The sequence below is a fragment of the Myotis nattereri genome (assembly GCF_964212035.1).
Source record: "Myotis nattereri genome assembly, chromosome: 3".
Lineage (NCBI taxonomy): Eukaryota > Metazoa > Chordata > Mammalia > Chiroptera > Vespertilionidae > Myotis > Myotis nattereri.
Window position 1 is genome coordinate 140,350,662 of NC_138077.1, and position 27,300 is coordinate 140,377,961.

General features: G+C 39.2%; 1 protein-coding gene across 3 annotated transcripts in view; it reads left to right on the forward strand.

Moving 5' to 3' along the window:
* Window positions 1-27,300, forward strand: part of CDKAL1 (CDKAL1 threonylcarbamoyladenosine tRNA methylthiotransferase) — a gene marked incomplete at its 5' end in the record, with an annotated part of 671,369 nt that overhangs the window by 203,777 nt on the left and 440,292 nt on the right. For all 3 annotated transcript variants that reach the window (XM_081086812.1, XM_081086813.1, XM_081086811.1), the window contains one exon: window positions 6,077-6,125. In XM_081086812.1, the coding sequence (XP_080942938.1) occupies window positions 6,077-6,125 (49 nt within the window). The remainder of the gene's footprint in view (window positions 1-6,076; window positions 6,126-27,300) is intronic.

The following is a 27,300-nucleotide window of genomic DNA, read 5'->3' on the forward strand; positions in this document are numbered from 1 at the left end:
TGCTGCTATGAACATAGGGGTGCATATATCCTTTCTGATTGGTGTTTCTGATTTCTTGGGATATAGTCCTAGAAGTGGGATCACTGGGTCAAATGGGAGTTCCATTTTTAACTTTTTGAGGAAACCCCATACTGTTCTCCACAGTGGCTGCACCAGTCTGCATTCCCACCAGCAGTGCAGAAGGGTTCCTTTTTCTCCACATCCTCTCCAACACTTGTTGTTTGTTGATTTGTTTTGGAAGGTTGTATTTTTCTAGGAATATGTTCATTTCCTCCAGGTTGTCTAGTGTGTTGGAGTAGAGTTGTTCATAAGATTTTCTAAGAATCCTTTGTATTTCTGTGGGGTCTGTTGTTATTTCTCCTCTTTCATTTCTGATTTTGTTTATTTGGGTCCTCTCTCTTTGTTTCTTGGTGAGCCTGGCTAGAGGTTTATCAATCTTGTTTATCCTTTCAAAAGAACCAGCTCTTGGTTTTGTTGATCTTTTGTATTGTTTTTTGGTCTCTATGTCATTTATCTCTGCTCTGATCTTTGTTATTTTCTTCCTTCTGCTTACACTGGGCTTTTCTTGTTGCTCTCTTTCTAACTCTTTGAGTTGTAGAATTAGGTCATTTATTCTCATTGTTTCTTGTTTCTTGCAGTAGGCTTGTAGAGCTATGAACTTCCCTCTCAAGACTGCTTTTGCTGTGTCCTATAGGTTTTGGATTGTTGTGTTTTCATTGTTGTTTGTTGCCATGATGTTTTTTTATTTCTTCTTTGATCTCTCTGGTAACCCAGCCATTGTTTAATAGCATGCTATTTAGTCTCCATGTGTTTGATTTTTTTGGATTGTTTTTGTTGTAGTTGATTTCTAGTTTTATGCCTTTGTGATCTGAGAAGATGCTTGATATGATTTCAATTTTCTTGAATTTGAAGAGACTTTGTCTGTGACCCAATATATGGTCTATCTTTGAAGATGACCCATGTGCACTTGAGAGGAATGTATATTCTGTGGCTTTGGGGTGAAATGTTGTGAAGAGGTCAATTAATTCCGTCTGATCTAGTGAGTCATTTAGGATTTATGTTTCTTTGCTGATTTTTTGTTTAGAGGATTTGTCCAGTGGTGATAATGGGGTGTTAAAGTCCCCTACTATGATTGTGTTGCTGTCAATCTCTCCCTTGATCTCCTCCAGAAGATTTCTTATGTATTTGGGTGCTCCTATATTGGGTGCATATATATTTACCAGAGTTATTTCTTCTTGTTGGAATGCTCCCTTTAGTATTATGAAGTGACCTTCGTCATCTCTTTTTATGTCCTTCACTTTGAGGTCTAATTTGTCAGATATAAGTATTGCTACCCCGGCTTTTTTTTCGCTTCCATTCGCCTGAAAAACCTTTTTCCATCCCTTCACCATCAGTTTGTGTGCGTCTTTTTTTTCTGAGGTGGGTTTCCTGTAGACAGGAGATATATGGGTCATGTTTTGTTATCCATTCAGTTACCCTATGTCTTTTGATTGGGGCATTTAATCCATTTACATTTAAAGTTGTTATTGATAGAAACTTTTTAGTCACCAATTTTGTTCTTTACTGCTGTGTTCCTTCTTTGTTTCCTATGTTTTCTTTTACAGCAGACCCTTTAGCATTTCTTGCATTGCTGGTTTGGTGGTAATAAACTCCCATAGACCGTTTTTGTCTGTGAAGATCCTGATTTCACCCTCAGTTTTGATTGATAGCCTTACTGGGTACAGTATTCTTGGATTCAGACCCTTTCTTTGCATGATTTTGTATATTTCATTCCATTCCCTTCTTGCCTGATGTGTTTCTGTTGAGAAATCGGTTGCTAGTCTGATGGGGGATCCTTTGTAGGTAACTTTCTGTCTCTCTCTGGCTGCTTTTAAGATTCTTGCTTTGTCTTTGGTGTTTGCCAGTTTAATTATAATGTGCCTTGGCGTCGGTCTTTTGGGGTTCATTTTGTTTGGGACTCTGTGAGCTTCTTGGATTTTTGTGAGGTTTTTCTTCCCTATATCAGGGAAATTTTCTGTTATTATTTTTTCAAACAGGTTTTCTATTCCTTGCTCAGTTTCCTCTTCTTTTGGCACCCCTATTATTCGGATGTTGTTTCATTTCGTGTTGTCCCAGAGTTCTCTTAGGCTCTCCTCCTGCTTTTTAATTATTTTTTCTAGAAGCTGTTCTGCTTGGGTATTTTTTCCTACCTTGTCTTCTAGTGCGCTGATGTGGTCCTCTGCTTCTTCTAGTCTACTGTTTATGCTTTCCATTGAGTTCTTTATAGCAGTGATGTCATTTTTCATTTCTTCTTGATTTTTCTTCATTTCCTCTTGATTCTTACACATATTGTTGAATTTGTCTTCCATTCTTTTCATCCACCTTATGGCCATTTCTCTGAATTCTTTCTTTGACAGGTTGTTTGCCTCCATTGCCTCCATTTTGTTTACTTCCTTTTCTGGTGATGCCTGTTTTTCTTTCATATGTGGGTTGGTTCTTTGTTTCACCATGATCTCTCTCCTCCAGGTGTTTGGTTATGTAGTTCTCTCTCTGCTGCGTTGATTTAAAGGCACAAAATACAACACAACAAGGCACAACGTACAAGGCACTGAACACAAATGTATTCACGATATTAATAACCTGAAATAAAGGTGACCACCCGAGCAAAGAGAATTAGGGGATAAGGAAGAAAAAAGAGAAAAAGATAAAAGAGAAACAAAAAAGGAGTGCAAAAATGCGATTGGGAAAAGGGAGAGAAGGAAGAAAAAAAGTAAGAGAATGAATGAAATAGAAGTGGGGAAGAGACTATTTATATGGGGAGAAAACTCTAATAGGACCACTACTAATCCCAATGAATTCCAGCAACAGATCCCTGGAGATGAATGCAAACTACAAACAACCACTAATATCAAGCGAAGCAAGGGAAAACAGAATCACAAAAATAACCAGAGAACGAAAAGAAATAAAAAAAGGAAAACAGAAAAATTAAAATAAAAAACAAAACAATCTCACAAACAAGAATAAAAAAACCCAATATACTCAAAATCAAGCAAACAATAGCAAAACGACAGAGAAAGAGAGAAAAAAATTTGGAAAGTGAAGAAAGATAAGAGAGAGGTGTATATGGATTTAGAGCAAGGGATTGGAAATTAGATATATAAGTAGGGTGAAATTTAGACGGGGTAAAAAGATGGAATAGGGAAAATCTAAAGCAGGAATAGGATAAGAGAAGCAGGACAACAAAAGGGGAAAAGTGAGGAAGAGTTTTGGCTTAAAGGTAAAGTTGAGATAGAGAAAAATAATGCTAAAGGAACGGTGAAAATAGAGTGTAGAACACGAATCCCAAAATAAAATAAAGAAAAAATAAAATGACACTTTAAAAAATGGTAAAATGATAATAATCATACTGGTTAAAAATAAAAATGTAGTAATTAAAAAGGTAAAATCAGGTGATGAAAAAAAATAATAGAATAGGTTCTTAATTAAAAAGTGAAAAAAGAATAAAATAAAAAATAAAATGTTCAGTTGTGAAGGTGCTTCAGGTCTTCTACTCTTCTTTTTGGCACGCCTTAGTCCTGCCACGTATTCAGGTGAGTGTTGAATTTCCCTGTGATACACTGCTCCACCGTGTTGTAAACTACAGCCCTGATTTTAAGGCAGGCTGTATTTGTTTCCCAGACTGCCTTTATTTGTGTTTATAGAATAGTCAGTTCATGGCTCTGCCTCTGGCTGGCAAAGTGTCTGGATTGATCTCCGAGGCTATAAGTCCTCTCTATCCAGTAGTTAGGGTTTATTTTCTCTATTGTACTTGAAACTGGTTTGGGAAAGTCCACTGCCCAGAGCTGGTTCTTTAATCAGTACTCCCCGCTCTGTTTCCCAGGTTCTCCCAAAACAACTTTCCCCTACAGGCTCTGCGAGTGACCCCAACTGGGCAATCCCATGCACTGGTTTAATATTCAAATGCATAGATTTAAGGGGAAGTGTGAAAACAAGAGCCTTAGAAGTTGGGTGAATTTGTAAGCCTCCACCTTCTAGGTCTGTGCAGTCTCTACGCACCCTCTCACCCCTGGCACCAAGTAGCCTCCAGACTGGCAAAATCCGAGGCTGCTTTTTTGCATCCAGTCCAGCTATGGGCTTATTTTTAGTGTTCCCTTCTGCCAGCAGCCCTGCGGGAGCCCTTCCACACTCGCGGATCACGCTGGCCCCAACGGCCGCGGACTTTGTGGGGCGCAGATTTCCCCCCTGCGCGCCTTCTTCTCTCCAACCTGAATTGCAAACCGCACCTTTAGGGGAAGTCTAACCTTTCCGTGAGAAGAAGTAGTGCCGAGCCTCAGAGCTAAAGCCGGCTCTCAGCTCAGGTGACAGCCATAGAAGGTAAATAAATCCCAGAATAAAAAAGAAAAAAGAAAAAAAATAGGCTGGGAGCTTCAGTCGCCTGCCAGCCTGAAAAAGGTCCTTAGCCCCTCACCCAGACTGGCCAGGTACCCCTATGGGAACCCCCACCCTGAAGGGGTGTGACCAGCTGCAAACAGCCATCATCCCCTCATCCAGGCTGGCCAGGCACCCAAGCGGGACCCTACCTTGATCCGGGACACCCTTCAGGGCAAACCAGCCGGCCCCCTCCCGTGCACCAGGCCTCTATCCTATATACTAAAAGGGTAATATGCAAACTGACCCTAACAGCAGAAGGACTGGGAATGACTGGTTACTATGACACACACTGACCACCAGGGGGTAGACGCTCAATGCAGGAGCTGCTCTCTGGTGGTCAGGGTGCTCTCACATGGGAGGAGCTCTGCTCAGCCACAAGCCAGGCTGATGGCAGCCAGTACAGCGGTGGTGGTGGGAGCCTCTCCTCCCTCCTCAGCAGCGCTAAGGATGTCCGACTGTAGCTTAGGTTTACTCCCTCCTGGCAAGTGGGCATCCCCCGAGTGCTGCTGGGCTGCCAGAGGGATGTCTGATTGCCATCTTAGGCCCAATCCCCCCAGAGAGCGGGCCTAAGCCAGCAGGTGGTCATCCCCTGAGGGGTCCCAGACTGCAAGAGGGCACAGGCTGGGCTGAGGGATCCCCCTCCCCCCCGAGTGCACAAATTTTTGTACACCGGGCCTCTGGTAATTAATAAATAATAATATAGTAACTAACTCTTATCTGCCCTGCATATAAATGTTTAGCATTTGGAAATGTCTTGGTATCTACTCATCAGATAATTATGAGTGATTCATCTTAGGAGTGGAAATGGAGCATGGAGGATGTTACGGGTTACCTTTTTTTCTGCTTTATATTTTTGTTTTGTTTGAATTTGTTCAGTGAACAAATCTCTTTTGTAATAAAACAATTAACTAGACATCACTTGTGATCTAAGTTAACTTTCTCTATTCCTTTAGCTTCTTGGACTACAATCTTTGCTTTTTCCATTTTCCATCTAAATCCAGCCACTCTAACTCAGTTTCCCTAGTGGGCCTCTTCCAATCTAATCCTGCTTATCCTCAAGAAGCATTCCTGGGTCACTCAGTCAGATTTTATTACCTTTCCTCTGTGATCTCCTGATGCCCTGGGAAATCTTTCTTAGTCACTCATGTCTCGGGCAGGAACTGTTATTATTTGACTTTGTAGTCCATGGGCTTGAGCACAGTACCCAGCACAGGGTAGAAATTCATTAAAAGGGGTTTCAGTGTTAAACTAATAAAACAGAGAATTTGGGGTCGATCCTCTTAATATCAGCATGCCCTTTTGTATAGGTTGTCATTGTTTTTGAAGCTGTGTGTGAAGAGACATGTTGTAATTAAACTTTAGTTTATATCTTAGGACTTTTAAAGTTTATGTTGATAAGATCTTCTGAGAACTCCAGGAAGTTTATTTAAATGTAGTATGATTTCTTTAATTGTCATTAGAGGACAGGAGAGTGATAATTTCATATTTTATTGTAACAGAATCTCAATATAGAATATTTTTTATAATACTGTCAAATGCATTAATTAAAGAAAACCTGCTTTCATGAGTTTAGAAAATGTGTAACATTGACTTAAGCGGAAGGATAAACAAATTAATATTTCTTCTTCGGGTAAGCTCCTTGTCTAACAGTTTGTTTTCTTTCCAGGTTCAACAGATAGATCGTGTAGTAGAAGTTGTGGAGGAAACAATTAAAGGTAATTCTTGAAAGAAAGATAAGCAGAGGTGTATCTTGTATATAAAACTGCCTGACGGAGGTTAACCTGGACGGGGTGCAGAGACGGTGGACGGACAACGAGTCCCGTTCCTCTCATCTTGTTCCAAAACGGAGGGCCAGTCACCATCTTCCATGGTTTCCATCTTCTTAGCTATTTCTTTATAGTTTACTATTCTCTTCTTAGACATATTATAAAAAAGAGTCATCAACCATAGCAGTCTCCTATTCCTTCATTTCAGGTGTTGCAATGATTTTTGAGGCTTTAAAGCATCTGAGGTATATATTTTTAAAAATACTACTTAGTTAATATTTATTGAGCATCTTTGTGAAAATTTTTGTTTTAGATTAAAATTTTGTCCCTGACTGCTTCATGCATTGACTGATCCCATATAAGAGGCATATATTTGATTAGCTTATAAGGGAGTTAGTTCATAGTTCTTTTATTTTCTTTATTTTTATTTTTTAATTGAATTTATTGGGGTGACATTGGTTAATAAAATTATATCAGTTTTAAGTGTATAATTCTGTAACACATCATCTGTATATTGTATTGTGTGTTCACCACCCCTCGCCAAGTCTCCTTACATCTCTGTTTATCTCCCCTTTATCCTTTTCTATCCCTCCACCCTCTTTTCCTCTGGTAATCACCATACTGTTGTCTGTATCTATGTGTTGTTTTGTTTTTGCTTGTGCTTAATCCCTTCACCCCTTTCACCCAGCACCCCTCCCCACTCCTCTCTGGTAGCTGTCAGCCTATTCTCTGCCTATGGGTCTGTTTCTCTTTTGTTTGTTACTTTTTAAGTGAAATCATGTATATTTGCCTTTTTCTCTGGCTGGATTATTTCACTTAGTATAATAATCTCCAGGTCCATCCATTCTTTTGCAAAGGGTAAGATTTTCTTCTTTTTTATGGCAGAGTAGTATTCTATGTGCAACAGCTCTTTTATTCAGTCATCTACTTATGGGCACTTGGGCTACTTCCAAATCTTGGCCATTGTAAATAATGCTACAACATAGGGGAGTGTATATTCCTCCAAATTAGTGTTTTGGTTTCCTAACGTATAATTTTTGTAGTTTCACTAGAAAATAGAATTATTCTTTGCTTATTTCATCAGCCAATGTTCTTTGAAACAGATTTTTATGTGTGTCACTGAGAAATAAGTCATTCTTAATTCTGTAGTTTAATTCCTAAATATTTGTAGCTTCTTTCTCCTCAGTTAGATTAGCACAAATTAAACTAGTAATATAGTATTGAAATATTAAGTTAAATGAATTGAATGTCTCACTTAAATTTTTAGTATTTTCTTGTAATGAGAAATTTACTTTAAAAAAACAACCAAATATATTACTTTCCTCAAATTGAAATTTTTTAAAACCACATTTTTTTCTGCTGGCATTTACCTGCTACCTTCCACATGCTGTGAATAATGCTTATTAATTTTGAATCTTTGATTTATTAAGAGATTGATAACCACAGAATATGAGAATGGGGCTATAACTTAATCTTTTCTTGAAATTCCAAAATAAAATGAAATATCATGATCACAGATTTTTAGCAGTGATAATTTGAATGTTTTCTTTAAACTGTATCCCAACTCTTTCTTGGAGAATTCAGAAGTACTATCATGTATTGAGCACTTAGAGCAGTGGTTCTCAACTTTCCTAATGCCGCGAACCTTTAATACAGTTCCTCATGTTGTGGTGACCCCCAATTTCATTGTTACAAATTGAACATAATTAAAGCATAGTGATTAATCACAAAAACAATATGTAATTATCTATGTGTTTTCCGATGGTCTTAGGCGACCCCTGTGAAAGGGTCGTTTGATTCCCCAAAGGGGTCGCGACCCACAGGTTGAGAACCACTGACTTAGAGTGTCATAGGCACTGTGCTAAGCACTTCACATGCATTAAATCATTTCATCTTCACAAAAGTCCTGTGAAGTGAGGTGGGTGTAAATATCATTCTCATTTTTCAGATGAAGAATGTGAGACATAGGCCACATGGCTGGTAAGTGGCAGTTAGGATTTGAATCAGTTCTGGTTCTATGGTGCTGTGACATCTCTGCTCTCTCCCAACCGAGAGTCACTGCTTTATGCTCGATCAGCTTGTTAAAGGAGGGCTTCGGGGTATCTGAGCATGATGGCCTTATTTATCCTCCGTTTGCGTACCAGGCACATACTGTCCACTCAATAATTTGTTAAAGTAGTTAATGGTAATGAAGGTAACACAGGAGAAAATCTAGGCAGTGACTTTTTAGATCCAACACTCAAGGCATGATCCATGAAAGAAATAATTGATAAGCTAGACTTCATTAAAATTAAAAACTGCTGTGCAAAAGACACTGTTAAGAGAATGAGAAGACAATGCACACACTGTGAGAAATATATTTGGAAAAGACATACTGATAAAGTATTCTTACCCAAAATATTCAAGAACTTTTAATGTTCAATAACAAAATAAGCAACCTGATTTTTAAAATGCGCCAACAACCTGAGTAGAAACTTCACAAAAGTACATATACAAATGGTTAATAAGCATATGAAAAGATGATCAATATATGCCGTTAGTCAGTTGTAAATTGAAACAACAATGAGCTACCACTGCCCACATATTAGAACAGCCAAAATCTGAAACACTGGCAACACCAAATGCTGACGAGAATGTGGAGCAACAGGGACTCTCATTCATTGCTGTTAGGAGTACAAAACATTTGGCAGTTTCTTACAAAACTAAACATGCTCTTTCCATGTGATCCAGCAGTTATACTCCTTGGTATTTATCCAAAGAAGTTGAAAACTTATGTCCACACAAAAACCTGCACACAGATGTTTCCAGCAGTTTTATTCAGATTATAACAAATATACCACTCTGGTGGGGGATGTTGATAATGGGTGGGCTGTGTGTGTGTGTGCTGGAGGGAAAGGGGTGTATGGGAACTCTTTTTTTAAAAAAATATATTTTATTGATTTTTTAGAGAGGAAGGGAGAGAGATAGAGAGTCAGAAACATCAATGAGAGAGAAACATCGATCAGCTGCCTCCTGCACATCTCCTACTGGGGATGTGCCTGCAACCCAGGTACATGCCCTTGACTGGAATCGAACCTGGGACCTTTCAGTCCGCAGGCCGACGCTCTATCCACTGAGCCAAACCTGTTTCGGCGGGAACTCTTATTTTCTGCTCAGTTTCATTGTAAACCTAAAGCTGCTCTAGAAAATTGTCTGTTAAAAAACAATGAATAGTAAATAACATTGTGTTCAGGAGGCTGCCGAATGGCTTGCAGAAATATAATTTCTACAGGACCGTGGTCGGCAAACTGCGGCTCGCGAGCCACATGCGGCTCTTGGACCCCTTGAGTGTGGCTCTTCCTAAGCCTTAGGAGTACCCTAATTAAGTTAATAACAATGTACCTACGTATATAGTTTAAGTTTAAAAAATTTGGCTCTCAAAAGAAATTTCAATCGTACTGTTGATATTTGGCTCTGTTGACTAATGAATTTGCTGACCACTGCTATAGGAAATCATAGAAGGTAAGGTAAACTATGTTTTTTAATACTCACAACAATTCTGACACCAAATGTATACATTTTCTACATTAAGCAGTTCTGACACTAGCTATCCAGAGTTAGGGCAGATGTCATAGGCTAAGGCCTCCGTCTTACAAGACTGCCCACACCTTCAGTGGGCAATCGCAAGTCCAGATTGTCACCTATACTTCTGACAGACCAATTATAAATTGGGTTTCTATGACCCCCTCCTTAGATTTGATAATTTGCTAGAACAGCTTAGAGAACTTAGGAAAGCCCTTTACTTACTATTACTGGTTTATTGTAAAAGAGACAAGTCAGGAACATCCAAATGAAGAAATGCATAGGGCAGGGTGTGTGGAAAGGAATACAAAGCTTCTATGCTCTCTGGGTGCACCACCCTCCCAGCACCCCAATGCTTTTACCAACTTGGAAGATCTCCAAACCCCATTATTTGTTTTTTTTTTCTGGAAGCTACATTACATGGACATGATTGACTAAATCATTGCCCATTGGTGATTGAGCTTAATGTCCAGCCCCTCTCCCCTCTCTGGAGGCAGGGTCTGTGTGCCTGAAAGTTCCAAGCTCCTAAACATGATTGGCTCCTATGGTCACCACACCCATCCTTCAAGAATGTCATCATTAGCATAAGCTCAGATATAGTTAGCATAAACTAATTAGCATAAGTTCAGAAAGGGCCTTATTATGAATAACAAAAAAAATGCTCTAGTTGCTCCTGTCACTCAGGAAATTATGAGTTTTAGGAACTCTATCATGGGTGAAGACCATACATATATTATAGTGTCACAATATCACGGAAGGCTTCTGATCTCCATGGTTGGGTTAATTAGGGATGGCTTCTCACTGAGGAGTTTGGGCTTGAGTGGATTTATTGGAGAGATTGCATTTGATTTAATTGTAAGAATCAGCAGCAAGAGTTGAGTTGAAGATGAAATTGAGGGGGATGTTCATTGGCAGGTTTGGCTTGAGGGTAGGAAGGCTGGTGAATTAAGTCTTAGTAATGCAATGAAAGAATTTTAGATATGGAAGAAATAATTTTGTAGGTGTCCTTCATTTTCAAATGAGGAAGCTGAGGTAGGCAGAGATTAGATGACTCATCTGAGTTCTACTGGTTAATAGAGAATGAGGCGCCTCTGTGAACTTCTGTTCTTTCTATTTCTATTGCCAATACTTCATGTAGACAGCATAAGTTAGTGATATATTGTTGCCTTTAGCATTTAAGGAGTTGTTTGTGTCTGTCAGCATGTTACTTTTCTGAGGCTCAATTTTCTGTTTAAAATGGAGAGGATTTAATGGGTAATACTTTTGAGTTACCCAGAACACAACTCATATTAATGTTTATTTCTTACTCTCTCCTTAATACCTGGACTGCTGGTATAACTTGACTCACCTCTGCTACAACGACTCTGTTTTCAATCGGACTTTATATACTATTATCCTCAAATTATTTACTCTCCTTCATCTGTGTCTTTAGTGGTTGCTTGTTACCCACTAAATTAATGGGGGACTTCTTAGTGTGATTTTAATGATCTTCTACCCCATTCTGCCATCTTCACCGTCCCTCCCACCCATTAATCTTATTCAAATACCTGTTGCTCTGATCAACTATTTATTTGTTGTCCTTTATCTGTTTGCAGTTTGCTTCACATTCATCTTAGGGTCCTGGATAGGGTCTATTTGCCCCTCTAGATTAATTCCCCACCCTTCTCCACCTGTTGCGTGTCCCTGGAGGCTGACCTGTGTGACTGCATCAGTAGATCCTTGCTGTCTGGCATCTAGATGGATTTAGTCCATTAGAGGTTGGAGGTGTGACTAGCACAGGAGATAGGAGTATGTCTTATCTGCTCACCCCTCCCTCCTGCTCATCCTCTATTGGTTGCTTCTCTCACCTGAAGGCCATAGCCTCTGTCAGGTGGCTCCCTCTATTCATCTATTTACCAGGTTCCTGTAACTATTTCCTTCCTTTGATTTTGCAGGCCCAGGAGTAGAAACAACTCCCCATTGTTGCTCACCTTAGAGTATCGCATTGTCTCTTGTTGGTTTTGCTAACTTTGCCAAACTTTAGTCAATAGTCCCTTTATTAAAATCTCTTCAATTATGCAGTGTGCCATCTGCTTTGCTGGGACCCTGATTGATAAATGCTCCATGGAGAAGCAAGATTCTGCCCAGAAGGGCCAGATGGAATACAGCCTGACAAGAGGATTTTGCCATAATTCTCTTGTTTCCACATTTGATTCCTGTTGGGCTCTTTTCATATTTCTTCCTTGAAGGGGGTTTGGACAGACAGCCTCTCCCACAGCCTGTTTGCATTCTTTTTATCGCTATCCTTATGCTATACCAAGTAATGTTTTTAAAAATGTATTAATAAGATACACTGATGCTGAAAGCATTTTAATCTTATAATTAACATAAAACTGTGCAAAGCATATTCCATTTGCATCTGTCTTAGTTGGAACAAAATGGAAAATTTCAAGTTACATTAAATGAAACCTCATTATTTTAATAGTGGCCTGAAAATTTCATTTTGTAGCATTTGCTTTGGGAGAGGCCAGATTATATGGATTCAGGATTTTCTCCATAACATCTTGAAAATGCCCGAAGATGTGTAACTAAATCTAAAGGAATAAATACAATGTTTAAAGGATTTAAATTCATTTCTTTTCAAAATACTCATATGGACCTTAGTCTCCGTTTATGAGGTCATTAATACTTTCTGCATGAAAGCTCTGATGGGAATATAAATCTGCACTTCTTCTGATGTGCATACATGACATCCTCAAAACAAGAAGAAACTTAAATCCTCTGTAAAAGGTAGTCTAACTGTATAACTTAAGACAAATGAATGCAAGTAAATATTGCCTATTGAAATTAGAAAAATGTTTTTACTAGTAAGTCATATTTCTTCTCTAGTCAATCTCTAATAAAAGAGGCCTCTATTGTTATTAATATGTTTGCTAGTATTTTAGTCAGTCTAATTCCAAGCGCCTCCAGTGTTGGTAATTCAAGACTTTCCCAATATGGTACAATCTGCAAGTTTAATTGATTTTCTGTTTTCTCCAACGTCTCGGTAATTGATGCAGTCTTGGACTAGACTTATCTAAATTCTCAGGGTACTTCACCAAATAGCTCTTTTTTAAAATTTTACTTAACACATTAATCTTCACTCTGTCAGATTTTGTGTTTTGCATTTGATGTTAATTCAGAGCATAAAGTCTTTGTAAATTGAGACTGGAAGGCAGAAGCATATAAAGCGTGGCTTTGTCAGTGTTAATCATGAGGAACTGCCCTACGGAGTCCAGTGGAGACTGATGTGGGGAAGTTTGCCCAGTGTAATGGATAAGGGAATGGAGCTTGGATATGGAGCATTTTACATCTGCCACAGTACTGTACTACAGCAGCACACTGGCTTTGTCAGTATGTTTTCAATAAACATAATATTTTCAGAAATGAGAATGGATAAATTTCTTTATGCCCAAACAGTAAAGTTCTACAATAGGACTTTAAACTTGATTTTCACATCGCTTTATTCTGTATTTTGGTTTGGAATGATGGCTGGAAAGGACTGTCTGTTAGTGAAACCATCATGTCATCTCTTGTCTGCATTTTTATGACACATAACTTTATTAGCCAAATTGTCAGTCCTGTTTCCAGCCACACACATACTGAGCAGCAACAGTATTATGAGTATTTTTAATTGTGGTCAATGATTACCATGTTTACTGTGGTTTTTTAAAAGTATTTAAGTAACTTTAAGTTTGTGTAATATTTTTCAGCCATTAAAGTTTTAAAAAATCAAATGAATGCTTAAGTATACCCCTCAGTGGATTCTGCTGCTTTATGGTGGCTTCAGAATGTTTTATATTTTGGTTTGTCTTATATTTAAATGCACGCTTTAACATGTTCATCACTTATATTTCCTTTTCTATTTAAATACACCTTTTCTTATGGTTTGAAACCACCTTTTATTATTAGTGGGATTTATTTATATGAAGACTTGGGTATTTCATTTACTTTTGATTTCTTTATTCAGGGGTGGGAGAGTGCATAGTGTTGAATAGTTTCTAAGGTTGATGATCTTATTGTTTTCACATAACACACAGTTATAATGGTTCATTGGATTTGATTGTTCAAAACAGGAAAGGAAATTACTTTAAGTTTGAACCTCTCAGGCTTCCCATGACCCAGCCCTGCTGTTAGTGGTCCACTGATCTATCTGGTAAAGTAGCCCCATCCTTCCTTGTTTAAATATTAACAAGGACTTGCCTCCTGTGAAATTTGGCTTCCATGTTAACTCTTGCAAATCTTGATAGTGCCTTGGCAGACTGCATGAAGGTGAGACTACAAGTATTTCTGAATTCTCTAAAAACGTATTACTGTAGTCTAGGCCTTTGTGCAAACCATTAATGTAAAGTGGTTTATAAAGTTTGAACATCCTGATTTTAAAGTTTATATATTAATCATTTTCACCAGGTGTTTGGTATTCTCAGATATAACAATTCTGAGTCTCAAGTTTCTAATTTCTATTCACACTAATAGGAGTTATTTAGTAAAAAAAGCCAAATAGATCAACTAACCCTGTTTTGTGAGTCTCACATAGAAAACATGAAAATTAATATAAATAAAGAAAACCTTAATGTATTTACAAATAGAAATTTTTTTTCCTATGATGTTCTTTCTTTATTATGACTAACTTTAAGAGAATTGGCATGTGGTATACTACTTTTATGCTCAGTGTGCATATTATGTGCTTTTGTGTCTGTCTGGAAAAGCTTTAGTCTTCGTTGAAAGAAGCTACTGTGTTTGTTTAGTAAAATTCAGTGAGAAGAATTGCAGCTATAAACTTAGAGAAAAGAATATTAGAAGCTTCATTACATTTTTCAAATAGAAGATTAGGTTGTAGGTTAATTGTGGTACTTTCTGTTTTGGCTTGACTGTTCCTAACACATAGTAAGGTGTGTATATTGGTAATTCTCCTTTGGTACTTTATAGTTGGATTCCCTAAAAATAGAAATATAAAGTGGAAACGAGGTCATCTTACAGAGACAATATCCAAAATTCAACAGCAAAGCCCCCCAAAACAGAAAAGTTATCATCATCCTTGAAAAATTGACGTAAAGACAAATATTTTGTTGTCAGCAAAATTATATATCACAGCCAAGTGAGAAAATTGATAACAAAGAGCAACTTGATGGCTCAGATGTGACTACACAAAAAATTTAAATCTGATTTTCTTGAAAAATTTGTTTGAAAATTTGAAAAATTTACTTTATCAGTAGGATGTCGTTTACTAGGTGATGCGACCTTTCCTCAGAAAACCTAACATTGTCAGTTCTTGGTGTAGAGAAAGAGTGCTGGATTGATTTGTACCTAATATTTGGAGATGTACATTAAAAAAAAAGTTTATTCTGTAACAGTCTACAGAGCATACAGCACATATTTATAACTAGGAGCCCGGTACACAAAATTCATGCGAGGGGGTGGTCCCTCAACCCGGCTTGCACCCTCTTCAATCTGGGACCCCTTGGGGGATGTCCAGACATCCCTCTTACAATCTGGGACTGCTGGCTCCTAACCGCTCGCCTGCTGATTGCCCCTAACCGCTTCTGCCTGCCAGCCTGATGGCTCCATAATCGCTCCCCTGCCGGCCTGATTGACAACTAACTGCTCCCCTACTGGCCTGATCATCCTCAACTGCCCTCCTCTGCTGACCTGATCGCCCACAACTGCCCTCCCCTGCCAGCCTGATCACCCACAACTGCCCTCCCCTGCTGTGACCTGCTTCTTCTGCCAGGACCCGCCTCCTCCGCATGAGGTGGTGGAGACACTGGGACCAGCCTCCTCCATGCTGCACAGAGCCATGGGACCCGCAGGCCTCACCACGCAGAGCTGCCATTGAGAACTGCTTCTGCTGTGATCATGGCCATGATGCCACCTAGGCTTTTATTATATAGGATTACTTCTGAGACTGAGAGAATACTAGGTGTACTAGTTAATGCGGATTTTTTTCAATAGATGGAGTTACGCATATGTTGATATATATGCGATTTGATATGTATGCTATTTTGTTGTATTGACAAGCTTCAAAAATTCATATGTCAAATTTGATGAAGGTGTTAGCATCATAGATATTTTTACGCTTAAAAATGTTCAATTTTGTGCCAAAAAAGAGCATTTGTGGTAAGTTTTAATTCTTTATTTTGAAGAAAAAGTTATTGTAAACTTCAGGAAACTTATGGTGATCATACTCCATCTCAAGATACTTGTGAACGCCAGCTTAAGTGCTTTAAAAGTGATGATTTTGATATGAAAGACAAAGAACATCCAGGTCAACTGAAAAAGTTTGAAGACCAGCAATTACAAGCATTATTGGATGAATATGCATGTCAAACTCAAAAACAACTTGAAGAAAGATTAGGGAGAAACCAAGATGGCAGCATAGGTAAACACCGGAGATTGCTGCCTCGCACAACCACTTCAAAAATACAACTAAAAGAAGGAACGGACATCACCCAGAACCACAGGAAGGCTGGCTGAGTGGAAATTCCACAACTAGAAGGAAAGAGAAAAGCAGACCGAGACTCAGAGGAGGCGCAGTGTGGAAAATACAAAGGTGCGGAGGTGTGTGCGGAGCGGGCTGGCCGCTGAGGGTGTGGTTGTCTGTTTCAATTGGGAGGGAGTCTCATGCTCTGAGCTCCAGTTCCAGGTGAGTCTCTGGGGACCCAGACTCAAACGGGAGAAGCGGGACTGTCTGGCATCGATCCGAACTCGAGGGCAGCATTCTCTCCGAGGTTTGCAGCGGTTGCTGGGACTCTGAGAGGCAGAGCCTCTGGGGATGGGACTGAGAGCAGCCATAACTGCTCGCTCCGCCCACCCTGTTGATCCCCTGGGACCCGTCCTGCCCAAGCCTTGCACAGAGGCATTTGTGGGATAGCCTCAGGCAAAGGCTAGACTAGTACCTCCCTAGAGCACAGAAGTTCTCACACTGCAGACACTGGTGATTCTCACAGCCAGTTGGCCTGGAGGTCAAATCACCCCCAGTATTACCTACAACAATCAAGGCTTAACTAAAACAAGACTGCGCACAAAGACCACAAGGGGGTGAACCAAGAAAGCATAAAAAATGCGGAGACAAAGAAACAGGACACAACTTACCGAAATGGAGGATATAGAGTTCAAAACCACACTTTTAAGGTCTCTCAAGAACTGTCTAGAAGCCGCCGATAAACTTAGTAAGGCCCTCGAAAAGACTGGTGAGACAGCCGATAAATATAGTGAGATCCTCAAGAAATCTAATGAGACCCTCAATGTTGTGATAAAGGACCAACTAGAAATTAAGCATACACGGACTGAAATAAAGAATATTATACAGACTCCCAACAGCACACCAGAGGAGCGCAAGAATCAAGTCAAAGATTTGAAATGCGAAGAAGCAAAAAACACCCAACCGGAAAAGCAAAATGAAAAAAAGAATCTGAAAATATGAAGATAATGTAAGGAGCCTCTGGGTCAGCTTCAAGCTTACCAACACCCGAATTATAGGGGTGCCAGAAGAAGAGAGAGACCAAGATATTGAAAACCTATTTGAAGAAATCATGACAGAAAACTTCCCCTACCTGGTGAAAGAAATAGACTTACAAGTCCAGGAAGTGCAGAGAACCCCAAACAAAAGGAATCCAAAGAGGACCACACCAAGACACATCATCATTAAAATGCCAAGAGCAAAAGACAAAGAGAGACTCTTAAAAGCAGCAAGAGAAAGAAACTCAGTTACCTACAAGGGAATACCCATACGACTGTCAGCTGATTTCTCAACAGAAACTTTGCAGGCCAGAAGGGAGTGGCAAGAAATATTCAAAGTGATGAATGCCAAGAACCTACAACCAAGATTACTTTATCCAGCAAAGCTATCATTCAGAATTGAAGGTCAGATAAAGAGCTTCACAGATAAGAAAAAGCTAAAGGAGTTCATCACCACCAAACCAGTATTATATGAAATGCTGAAAGGTATCCTTTAAGAAGAGGAGGAAGAAGAAAAAGGTAAAGATACTAATTATGAACAACAAATATGCATCTATCAACAAGTGAATCTAAGAATCAAGTGAATAAATAATCTGATGAACAGAATGAACTGGTGATTATAATAGAATCAGGGACATAGAAAGGGAATGGACTCACTATTCTTGGTGGGGAAAGGGGTGTGGGCGATGCGGGAAGAGACTGGACAAAAATTGTGCACCTAGGGATGAGGACAGTGGGGGTGTTAGGGCAGAGGGTGGGGTGGGAACTGGGTGGAGGGGAGCTATGGGGGGGAAAAAAGAGGAACAAATGTAATAATCTGAACAATAAAGATTTACTATAAAAATAAAAAAAGAAAAGATAAGTGGATTTATTTTGAAAATCTCAAATGCACAAAATCGTGGATTGATCCAGATCAACCATCAACATCGACTGCAAGGCCAAATCGCTTTGGAAAGAAGACAATGCTCTGCATTTGGTGGGATCAGGAAGGTGTGGTGTATTATGAGCTTCTAAAACCAGGTGAAACTGTTAATACTGATCACTACTGAAAACAAATAATCAATTTGAACCACGCTTTGATCGTGAAACGACCAGAATGTGCCAGAAGACATGGCAAAGTAATTTTGCTTCATGATGAGTAACCATCACACACTTCAAAACCAGTTAAAGACACATTAAAAGATCTTGCCTGGGAAGTATTAACCCACCCACCGTATTCACCAAACCTTGCTCCGTCAGATTACCACTTGTTCTGATCAATGGCACACACACTTTCTGAGCAGCACTTCAAAACATATGAAGTAGTGGAAAATTGGGTCTCTGAATAGTTTGCTTCCAAACAAGAAAAGTTCTATTGGGACGGTATCCACAAATTACCTGAAAGATGGGGAAATATGTAGCTAGTGATGGGCATTACTTTGAATAAAGCGCTTTTGATGTTTCTCTTGAAATTATTGTGTTTTCTTTGATTACAAAATCCGCCATTATTATCCGATACACCTAGTAAATACCAATTTCATTTCCTTATTAGTCTGAGGGAGGGAAACTCATTTGCAGAATCTCCAGTTAAGGATATCAACTATGGATGGATTTTTAAGAAGTTTATCAGTACTGCTGTTTTATAACAAAGCATATATTTTCTTGAGTAATAAAGAAACAGTAATTGAAATGTCCTTATAAAACATGGTTTCTAACACATTAAATCTTCATTGTAACTGAAAATTCAAGTGCATATAACTTTAAGCTGCACTGAAGTCTGCCGAGATGGGTAAGAGTCCTAGACTGAGAATATGCAGAGCGGAGCTGAAAGGCTTGTTTTCCTGCTAACAGGTCCTGTTTGACAGCCCACACCATCTCAGTGGTTCTGTTTCCTGTGTGGTAAATTGTTCTGACATGGAAGGTCCCTTCAACTCAGACATTCCAAGAATATTTGAGTCTGCAGTATGAAACTGAGTTTCAGAGTCTGTCATTTGACTGAGATGCTGACATTTTGGACAGTGATCTTTGACAAAAGTTATTTGAACGGGACTAGTTTTTTTCGCATTCTAATTTCCACATGCCACATTTTATTTTTCTTCCCCCTTGCCTACAAAATGGAGTTGAAGATGTTCGTGTCAGACATACCATGCACTTTTCTTTATCTCTGTGTTCTCCAGGGAGGAGGGTCTCTGACTCCTTCGCCTTTATTCACTCAGTTCTTATCCACCCTACATGATGATAGACCAGTGACGGCGAACCTTTGGAGCTGGGTGTGTCAGCATTTTGAAAAAGCCTAACTTAACTCTGGTGCCGTGTCACATATAGAAATTTTTTGATATTTGCAACCATAGTAAAACAAAGACTTCTATTTTTGATATTTATTTATTAAGAAAAATCAACCAAAAAAATGAGTTGGCGTGTCACCTCTGACACGCGTGTCATAGGTTTGCCATCACTGTGATAGACACTACTTCCCAGTGCTGAGAGTGCTGTGTTTCTCTGAGGCAACATTTATTTCTACCCTGGGGCATGTTTACTTTCAGAACTTTGAGACAGGCAGTTTTTGACTTGGGGTTGCAAGAGAAAAAACATGGAGAGGATTTAATGTAAAATAAAAATATTGCTTGGAGTAGTGATTCTCAAGGGTGTTCCCTGGGAGAGGAATGGTAGCTGAAGGGGAGATGGCAGGGTGGTCTGTCACAGCCTGGGAAAGCAGAGGGTGGCAGTTTTGCCTTGTGGCCCTTCACCTAGATTCGTTGCCATTGTGAGCCCCTGGGACAGCTGGGTTAGAAGCATGTCACTCAGGTGTCCTGGGACGGGAAACAGTCATAGTTCTCCACCTTGGCTCCCTGGGCACCTATGCTCCGATTTACGCTGGATCGTCTGCAGTTCCTGGAACACTACTGCTTTCTTCCTCTTCCTCACATTTAAGGACTGTATAAGAATGCAAGTGAGTGATGCAATAGGGATGCCCTTGAATCTACTTTAGCTCATGCATTTAAAAATCCTTTGTAAATTGATCATATTAGTGCAATTATTTGTGACCTATGTCCCAGTCCTCCAGAGCTTTCAAAATTAATGGGCTCTAACTTTAACTTACAGTGTTTGAAATTTTTGAGAACCTGGCCTTCTTAGTTTGGAGAAACGTCATTAGGACTATAGTTCTTAATAGGATTACAATTGCATTAATTATAGAAACATTTGTAATTAACTTCTCCCTAGCTCTTTGTAACTTACCTTTTTCTGTACATTAATTCCTTGAAATCCACAGGAACCCTGACATCACTGATTGCAGAGTCAGGCTGCAGTGTCCTGTAATCTCAAAGCTAGTCCTCTAATCCCATGTTCTTTACATTTGGTTAAGCTGCTTACCTTGAATGGAAGGAAGTGAGAAAGTGAGACTCATTTATTATTATTTCCTTTCCTCATGTCTATTGTTTCTGGTCACTGCTCACCCATTCTCTAGTTCTCATTCATATTCTTGCTTATACGTTTTGGTCCTTCACATTTCTTTTTTCCTTTTTTAACTCCCCCCTCTCCCCTCCTTTCTCTCAGTTCTACTTGCCATTTTATTTTGTGTCAACATAAGAACTTTTATTGTAAGGAGTAACACATATTTGTTATATTTTTTAAAAATCATGGGTAGGCTTACCTTGTTATAAAAGTGCTTAATTTAGGAAAGGAGTAAATAAAAGTATTCCTTAACTGTAAGCAACCAATAAAAAGCTAGTCTAACCAGTAAAAAGCTGAGGAAGATAATATTACTGGAAAATTGTTTTGGGTATTTTTCAAAGGGTAATTTTTGAAGGTTTTAATGTGAAACACACTTCATACAGTTTTTACAATGGTTAGGTTAAGAGAATTCTTCCACATTTTTAAGGATATGGCCCATGTTCTAAATCCTAGTTTTGTATGTAGAACAGATAAATATTGAAGTGGTAACTAGAAGGATTCTGATGTAGGTAACTTTCAGATTTTAACATTTCTTAACCAACATTAATTGTAATTTCCTAAAACTAAGTTCTAAAAATAATGTTTGACCAGTCTTTGGATTAAAAGTAAGAATGCATCTCAGGCCCACATAATTTTTACCTCTTACTATATATTTAGAATCATTTTTGAAGGTATAGTTTATCAAGTGGGTCACCTTTATGCCAGGTCTTAAGCCTTTTCAGTGAAATTTAGTTTTAGTGATAGGCTGGTTCGAAGAAGTGGAAAATGAACAACAAGCAGGAAATTTACCTAAGAACTGTGCTTGTTGTGTTAATAGTATCGTGTCGAATGTATTGAGATTATACATATATATATGTGTGTATATATATATGTATATATATATACACACACACATATATATGTATATATATATGTATATATATTCATGTATATAAAGTGTATCCTGCTTTCTTAGCCTCCCCATACTAGTGTCACCCCTCCATGAAGCCTTTCCTGATCTTTCCAGGAAAGCTGACCACCCCCTATGGTTTCCCACTGTTCCTAGAAACATTAACCATACCATTCCGCCTGGGACACTTGTGCCTAGGTATTTCTTTACAAGTCTGTTTTCCTTGAGAGCTTAAGTTCCTTTTTAGGGCAGCCGTGATATGGTGGCTCAGGACAAAATCTTTTTTTCCCCCAGGGGATTATTTTGGAAATCTTTATGTGCTAGTAAATATTGATAAAATTGTATTTCATATACCATTTAAACTCATCTAGAGCCCTGTGAAGCTCTTGTTTGAGTTAGGCATATGCACTGACGTTAATGTATTGGGTTATGCTTATCAAGTGTCATCTTCCTTGTTTTTATTAAACACTAGAGGCCCGGTGCACGAAATTCATGCACAAGTGCCGTCCCTAGGCCTGGCCAGTGACTGAAGTGCAAGCGTCTGGCGTGGAAGGGCAGGTCCCAGCTGACCTCTGGGTCCTGGGCAGCACCTGGGCTCCCAGGCCCTTGCACACCCTCCTCTGCCTGAGTTATCGGGTCCCCGCCTGGCTCCCTCAGTGACTGGGAGCTCGGCAGCGGCCCTGCCCCCCCCCACCCCCACCCCCCGCCACACACACACACACATACACACACACACACACACACACACACCCACACACACACACACACTGCCACCACTGCTCGCCATTTGCAGGGCGATTTGGCCCTGCTTGCATCTGCCTTGACCTGGCATCGCTCGCCCACCTGCTCCACTATCCCACTGTGGTCCCGCTCTCTCCAGGGCCCATTGGGGCTGGCAGTCTCTCCACTGCCACCCACTATGTTATGCGCTTCCTCCTGGTGGTCAGTGCACGTCATAGTGAGCAGTTGAACTCCTGGTTGAACTCCTGGTCAAGGGGAAAATTTACATATTAGGCCTTTATTATATAGGATTTTTACAATGAATTTATTGTTGCCATTTGTACAGAAGGGCAATGATAGCGCCTATGTAAGAGAGTGTGAATTTAAAGCCAACAAGGAAGCTCCAGATGCCCCCTTCCCGAACCTCTTCCATTTCGGTTTGTGCTGCCTGCAGTGCAGATGTGCAGTGCAGTGCAGCTCATCATTGTGATGAGATGAAACACAATAAGGACCGATAGACATATTTTAAAGTCCATAGATGGGACAACTCTCTAACTTTCTCTGCCTCCCATGTGAATAATGGCAAGAGGACACTTGAAATGTTCATTCCTGATTTAAAGTGGTAATTTGAGCTTCAGTTTTTAAAAGTTAAATGTGGCTTACAAGTTCCTTATGTCATGTATTTTAATGTTATTTTGTAGCAACTTGAATCTATTGCCAGGTGTGTTGTCTCTGCTTTCATCCCCTGGTGCAGTAATCTTGGGAAGAGTGGTTTGAGCCTGAGCAATGATTAAGTTCTTCATTGCTGCCATGGTTGCTTTACATACTGAAACCCGAAGCAGGAATGGCTGTATGTGTAAACACTAAAGCCTTGGAGCTGCTTAACAAATTTAGAGTTCAGGAATGCCTGTCCTAGCTAGACAGCCAGTGACCTGAGGAGTTCTCTTAAGGGTCTGTGCTAATGTGGAGTCATTGATGTGAGAATGCCTTGACCTTTGAGTGTTTTGATGTACACTTGGTATACATTGTGAAAAATAAATCGACACCAAATAAGTCTCTCACTGTCATAAAAAGTATATCTGCCTACAAAAGATTCAGTTAAAACATAAAATTAAATGCTTATGGTAATTTACCTCCAGAAAATTTCTGTATTATGGTAAGAAGACATGTGAATTATTTGTTATATGTAGACTTTGTTTAATATGATGTGGATTATTTGTTATATGTAGCCTTTGTTTAACATGATGACCTTAAAATAATTGCCATTATTTGTTGTACCAGAAATGCTGTGCAAATGGAAGAAAAAGTTGCCCAAGAATGTTTATTCCAACAAACATTTTCAAATGTGTATTTCAGCAAATGCTTTCAACTTTTTGTCTTCCAGAGTTCTGGATCACACATAAGTTTTACATTATCATAATTATAATGTAGAACCTGTTTTTGTGCAGTAAGAGTTTTGCTATTAAATGATCCTTACACATCTAGGGACTTTGTATTATGACCCTATTTTAGCTTCCTGTACAACCCACCTGACTATCAGGTAAAGTGTTAGGTTCTTCATGCTTTGTTAAACTCTGGACGTGCACGCTGATGGCGTCAGTACCTCTGTTAACGCTTTGATTCATGCTTTGAATCTGTCTTTTTGATGTTAATCCTCATTGGAGGATATTTTTTCCATTTATTTTTATTTTTATTTTTTTAATTCTTTTTTAAAAAATCCTTATTGTTCAGATTATTACATTTGTTCCTCTTTTTTCCCTATAACTCCCCTCCTCCCAGTTCCCACCCCACCCTCCGCCCTCACTCCCCACCCACTGTCCTCATCCATAGGTGCACGATTTTTGTCCAGTCTCTTCCCACATCGCCCACATCCCTTTCCCCCCCAAGAATAGTGAGTCCATTCCCTTTGTATGTCCCTGATTCTATTATAATCAACAGTTCATTCTGTTCATCAGATTATTTATTCACTTGATTCTTAGATTCACTTGTTGATAGATGTGTATTTGTTGTTCAAAATTTATATCTTTACCTTTTTCTTCTTCTCCCTCTTCTTAAAGGATACCTTTCAGCATTTCATATAATACTGGTTTGGTGGTGATGAACTCCTTTAGCTTTTCCTTATCTGTGAAGCTCTTTATCTGACCTTCAATTCTGAATGATAGCTTTGCTGGATAAAGTAATCTTGGTTGTAGGTTCTTGGCATTCATCACTTTGAATATTTCTTGCTGCTCTCAGTCCCGTCCCCAGAGGCTCTGCCTCTCAGTGTCCCAGCAACCGCTGCAAACCTCAGAGAGAAAGCTGCCCTCGAGTTCCGACCGATGCCAGACAGTCCCGCTTCTCCCGTTTGAGTCTGGGTCCCTAAAGACTCGCCCGGAACTGGAGCTCAGAGCCTGAGACTCCCTCCCGATTGAAACAGACAACTGCGCCCTCAGCTGCCAGCCCGCTCCGTGCGCACCTCCACACCTTAGTATTTCACTTCCGCACTGCACCTCCTCTGAGTCTCGGTATGCTTTTCTCTTTCCTTCTAGTTGTGGAATTTCCACTCAGCCAGCCTTCCTGTGATTCTGGGTGATGTCCGTTCCTTCTTTTAGTTGTATTTTTGAAGTGGTTGTGCGAGGCAGCAATCTCCGTTGTTTACCTATGCTGCCATCTTGGTTCCTCCTCCATTTATTTTTAAAGAGAGTGGAAGATGACGGGAGAGTGAGAGAGAAACATTGATTTGTTACATTGATTGGTTGCCTCCTGCACACAGCCCAGCTGGGGCTGGGGATTAAACCTGCAACCCTCAGTGCACAGGCTGAAACTCTAACCATTGAGCATACCAGCCAGGACTGAATTCTATCTTTTTGGACAGTGATTCTTAACATTCTTTCTGTATATTAATATCTTTTCTAGGTATCATTGTTGGAGGTAACATTTAAATTCTTACTACTTGATGAAATCTTAGTAGCTAAAATTGGCACTTGAATTGTAATGATTTTGTGTTTTTGAGTCAATTCTAGTATTTCCCCTAACATTTTCCAACCTAGACTTGTGACAAAGCTTCTTCTAACATTGAGCCCAATATCTCTATTTTACTTTGCTTTCTTCTCTTAAAATGAAAATATTTCAAGGCAGGCTCACATTTTAGTGTGAATTTTAGAGAATCCTTGCTTTCTTGACAGGTACCCACATATGAGGAATGATATTGAATGTCGTAGAGACAAACTTCTGACTACATTTTTGTTTTTCTTTGTAATTAAGTCATTAAAATACCTATGGAGGATATGTCAAGTAATAGCTCCAAGCATTTTTGTTGAAAAACAGATTTTTTAAGCATTCCTTTCTGATATTCTTAAATGATACTACAGTTGATGTGACTACATTTCTCAAGTGAGGTTATCTGCAGTGCATTGGCTCTTTTTTTCTTCTTGCTTGAATTTCTGCCAGTCTTCTGCCCTCTGCCCCCAGACCCCAACATCATGTTAGATTGATTTACTAGGAAGTTTTCCAGGAGGCAGACTCAGAGCTTAGGGTTCAGACAGGTCTTCTGAATGTGTCCTTATAGGATTGAGACTTTGTGAAGTGAAAGCAGTTAGCAAGGGACCAAGAATCCTTGGCATGATGCTTTCTCTGGTGGTGATGCAAGTGGTTGGGTTACATGTTAAAGAAACAATGAACAGCCATTAAAATCAGGTGTGAGGAATGAAGTATTGAGGGAAAACCTTGCTGTTTATGGCGCCTTTAGAACAAAAAGCAATTAAAGGGGGGAAAAAATACACAATAGGCCTCCCGAGCTGCCGGCCCACTGCTGCCTCTGTGATATTCTAAGGCTGATTTGTACAGTCCACTTTAGCTTTAGGAGCCGAGGGAGAGCAGATTGGTGTGTGTGTAGAAACGTAATTAATAAATACATATTTTGTAGGTGGGTTTATTTCTGTCAGTTAACATGTGTGCTTGTGTTTCAGGGTTGGTTCTTTTCTGATTTTGAATGTCCATATTCATTGGCTTCTTGACTTGCTGACTGACTGGGCTCTCTATGTGGATGGGATGTTTTTCCCTCAGCTCTAATGATATGCAATACAATTAGCACTGTGGGGCTTGGAAAAGATTTTTTGCTCTTGAACATTCAAAACACATTGAATATTGATTCAACTAGTATAGCAATTACTGTACAAAACATGACTATTTTTTTCACATAGGTTATTGATTATTATGAATTCACAATATACATTTAATAGTGAATCATATAAAAAACTAGCTTTTGGTTCAAACTTTGTAATATATAATTGTTTTAACTAATGAAATCGTTTACTAACATTCTTCAGTGGATTAGATCAAATGTAAAACCCAGCTCGGAAGCAGTTTTTTTTGTAGCTGATTTATAAATAAGTGCTGAAAGCCTCAGGCTTAAAATTGAATTTGTTTTAACAGGGCTGAATTTTTTGTGGCACTTGTAAGTAACAACTTAGAGAGATGTTTATTAAAGATGGTTAATAAACCCACTGAGACATACTTGACTATTATTTAGAGGAAATGAAATGTGAATTTACATTTAAAAAGGAAAAGATAAAAGATATCAGAAATATAACGTTTGAGTATGCCTCATTCTATACAATAGGCAATCTTCTTTTTCATCCTAGTATTAAAATTGCATATCTCTGTTTTAATCACTGCATCTTTATCACTGTCTCTTCGGTGGTGTCATGTTATTATCAGTTGATCTGGTCACACTGAGCATCTTTCTTCCCATCTGTTCTATTAAATGCTTCCTCCTTTAATTTCTTGTTATGTGGAGTGAAATGATGTAAAAACTGATGTTTTCACTCTCTTTTTCTTTCAAACTCTGTTGTTGTGGTTTCTTTTTTTCCTTCCTTTCCCTTCAGTCTACGCAAAAGGTGATGAAATTCATAGTAGCCACAAAATAAATCAGTATTCATCGAGGAGCCATTCTTTTTTTATCACAGCGCCAGGCATCAGTGCTAACCAGAAGGGACCAAACAAAGAGACAGTCTGCAAGTGCAACTGTGGTCCCTGCCTCACGGTCCCTCCATAAACACAGCATGT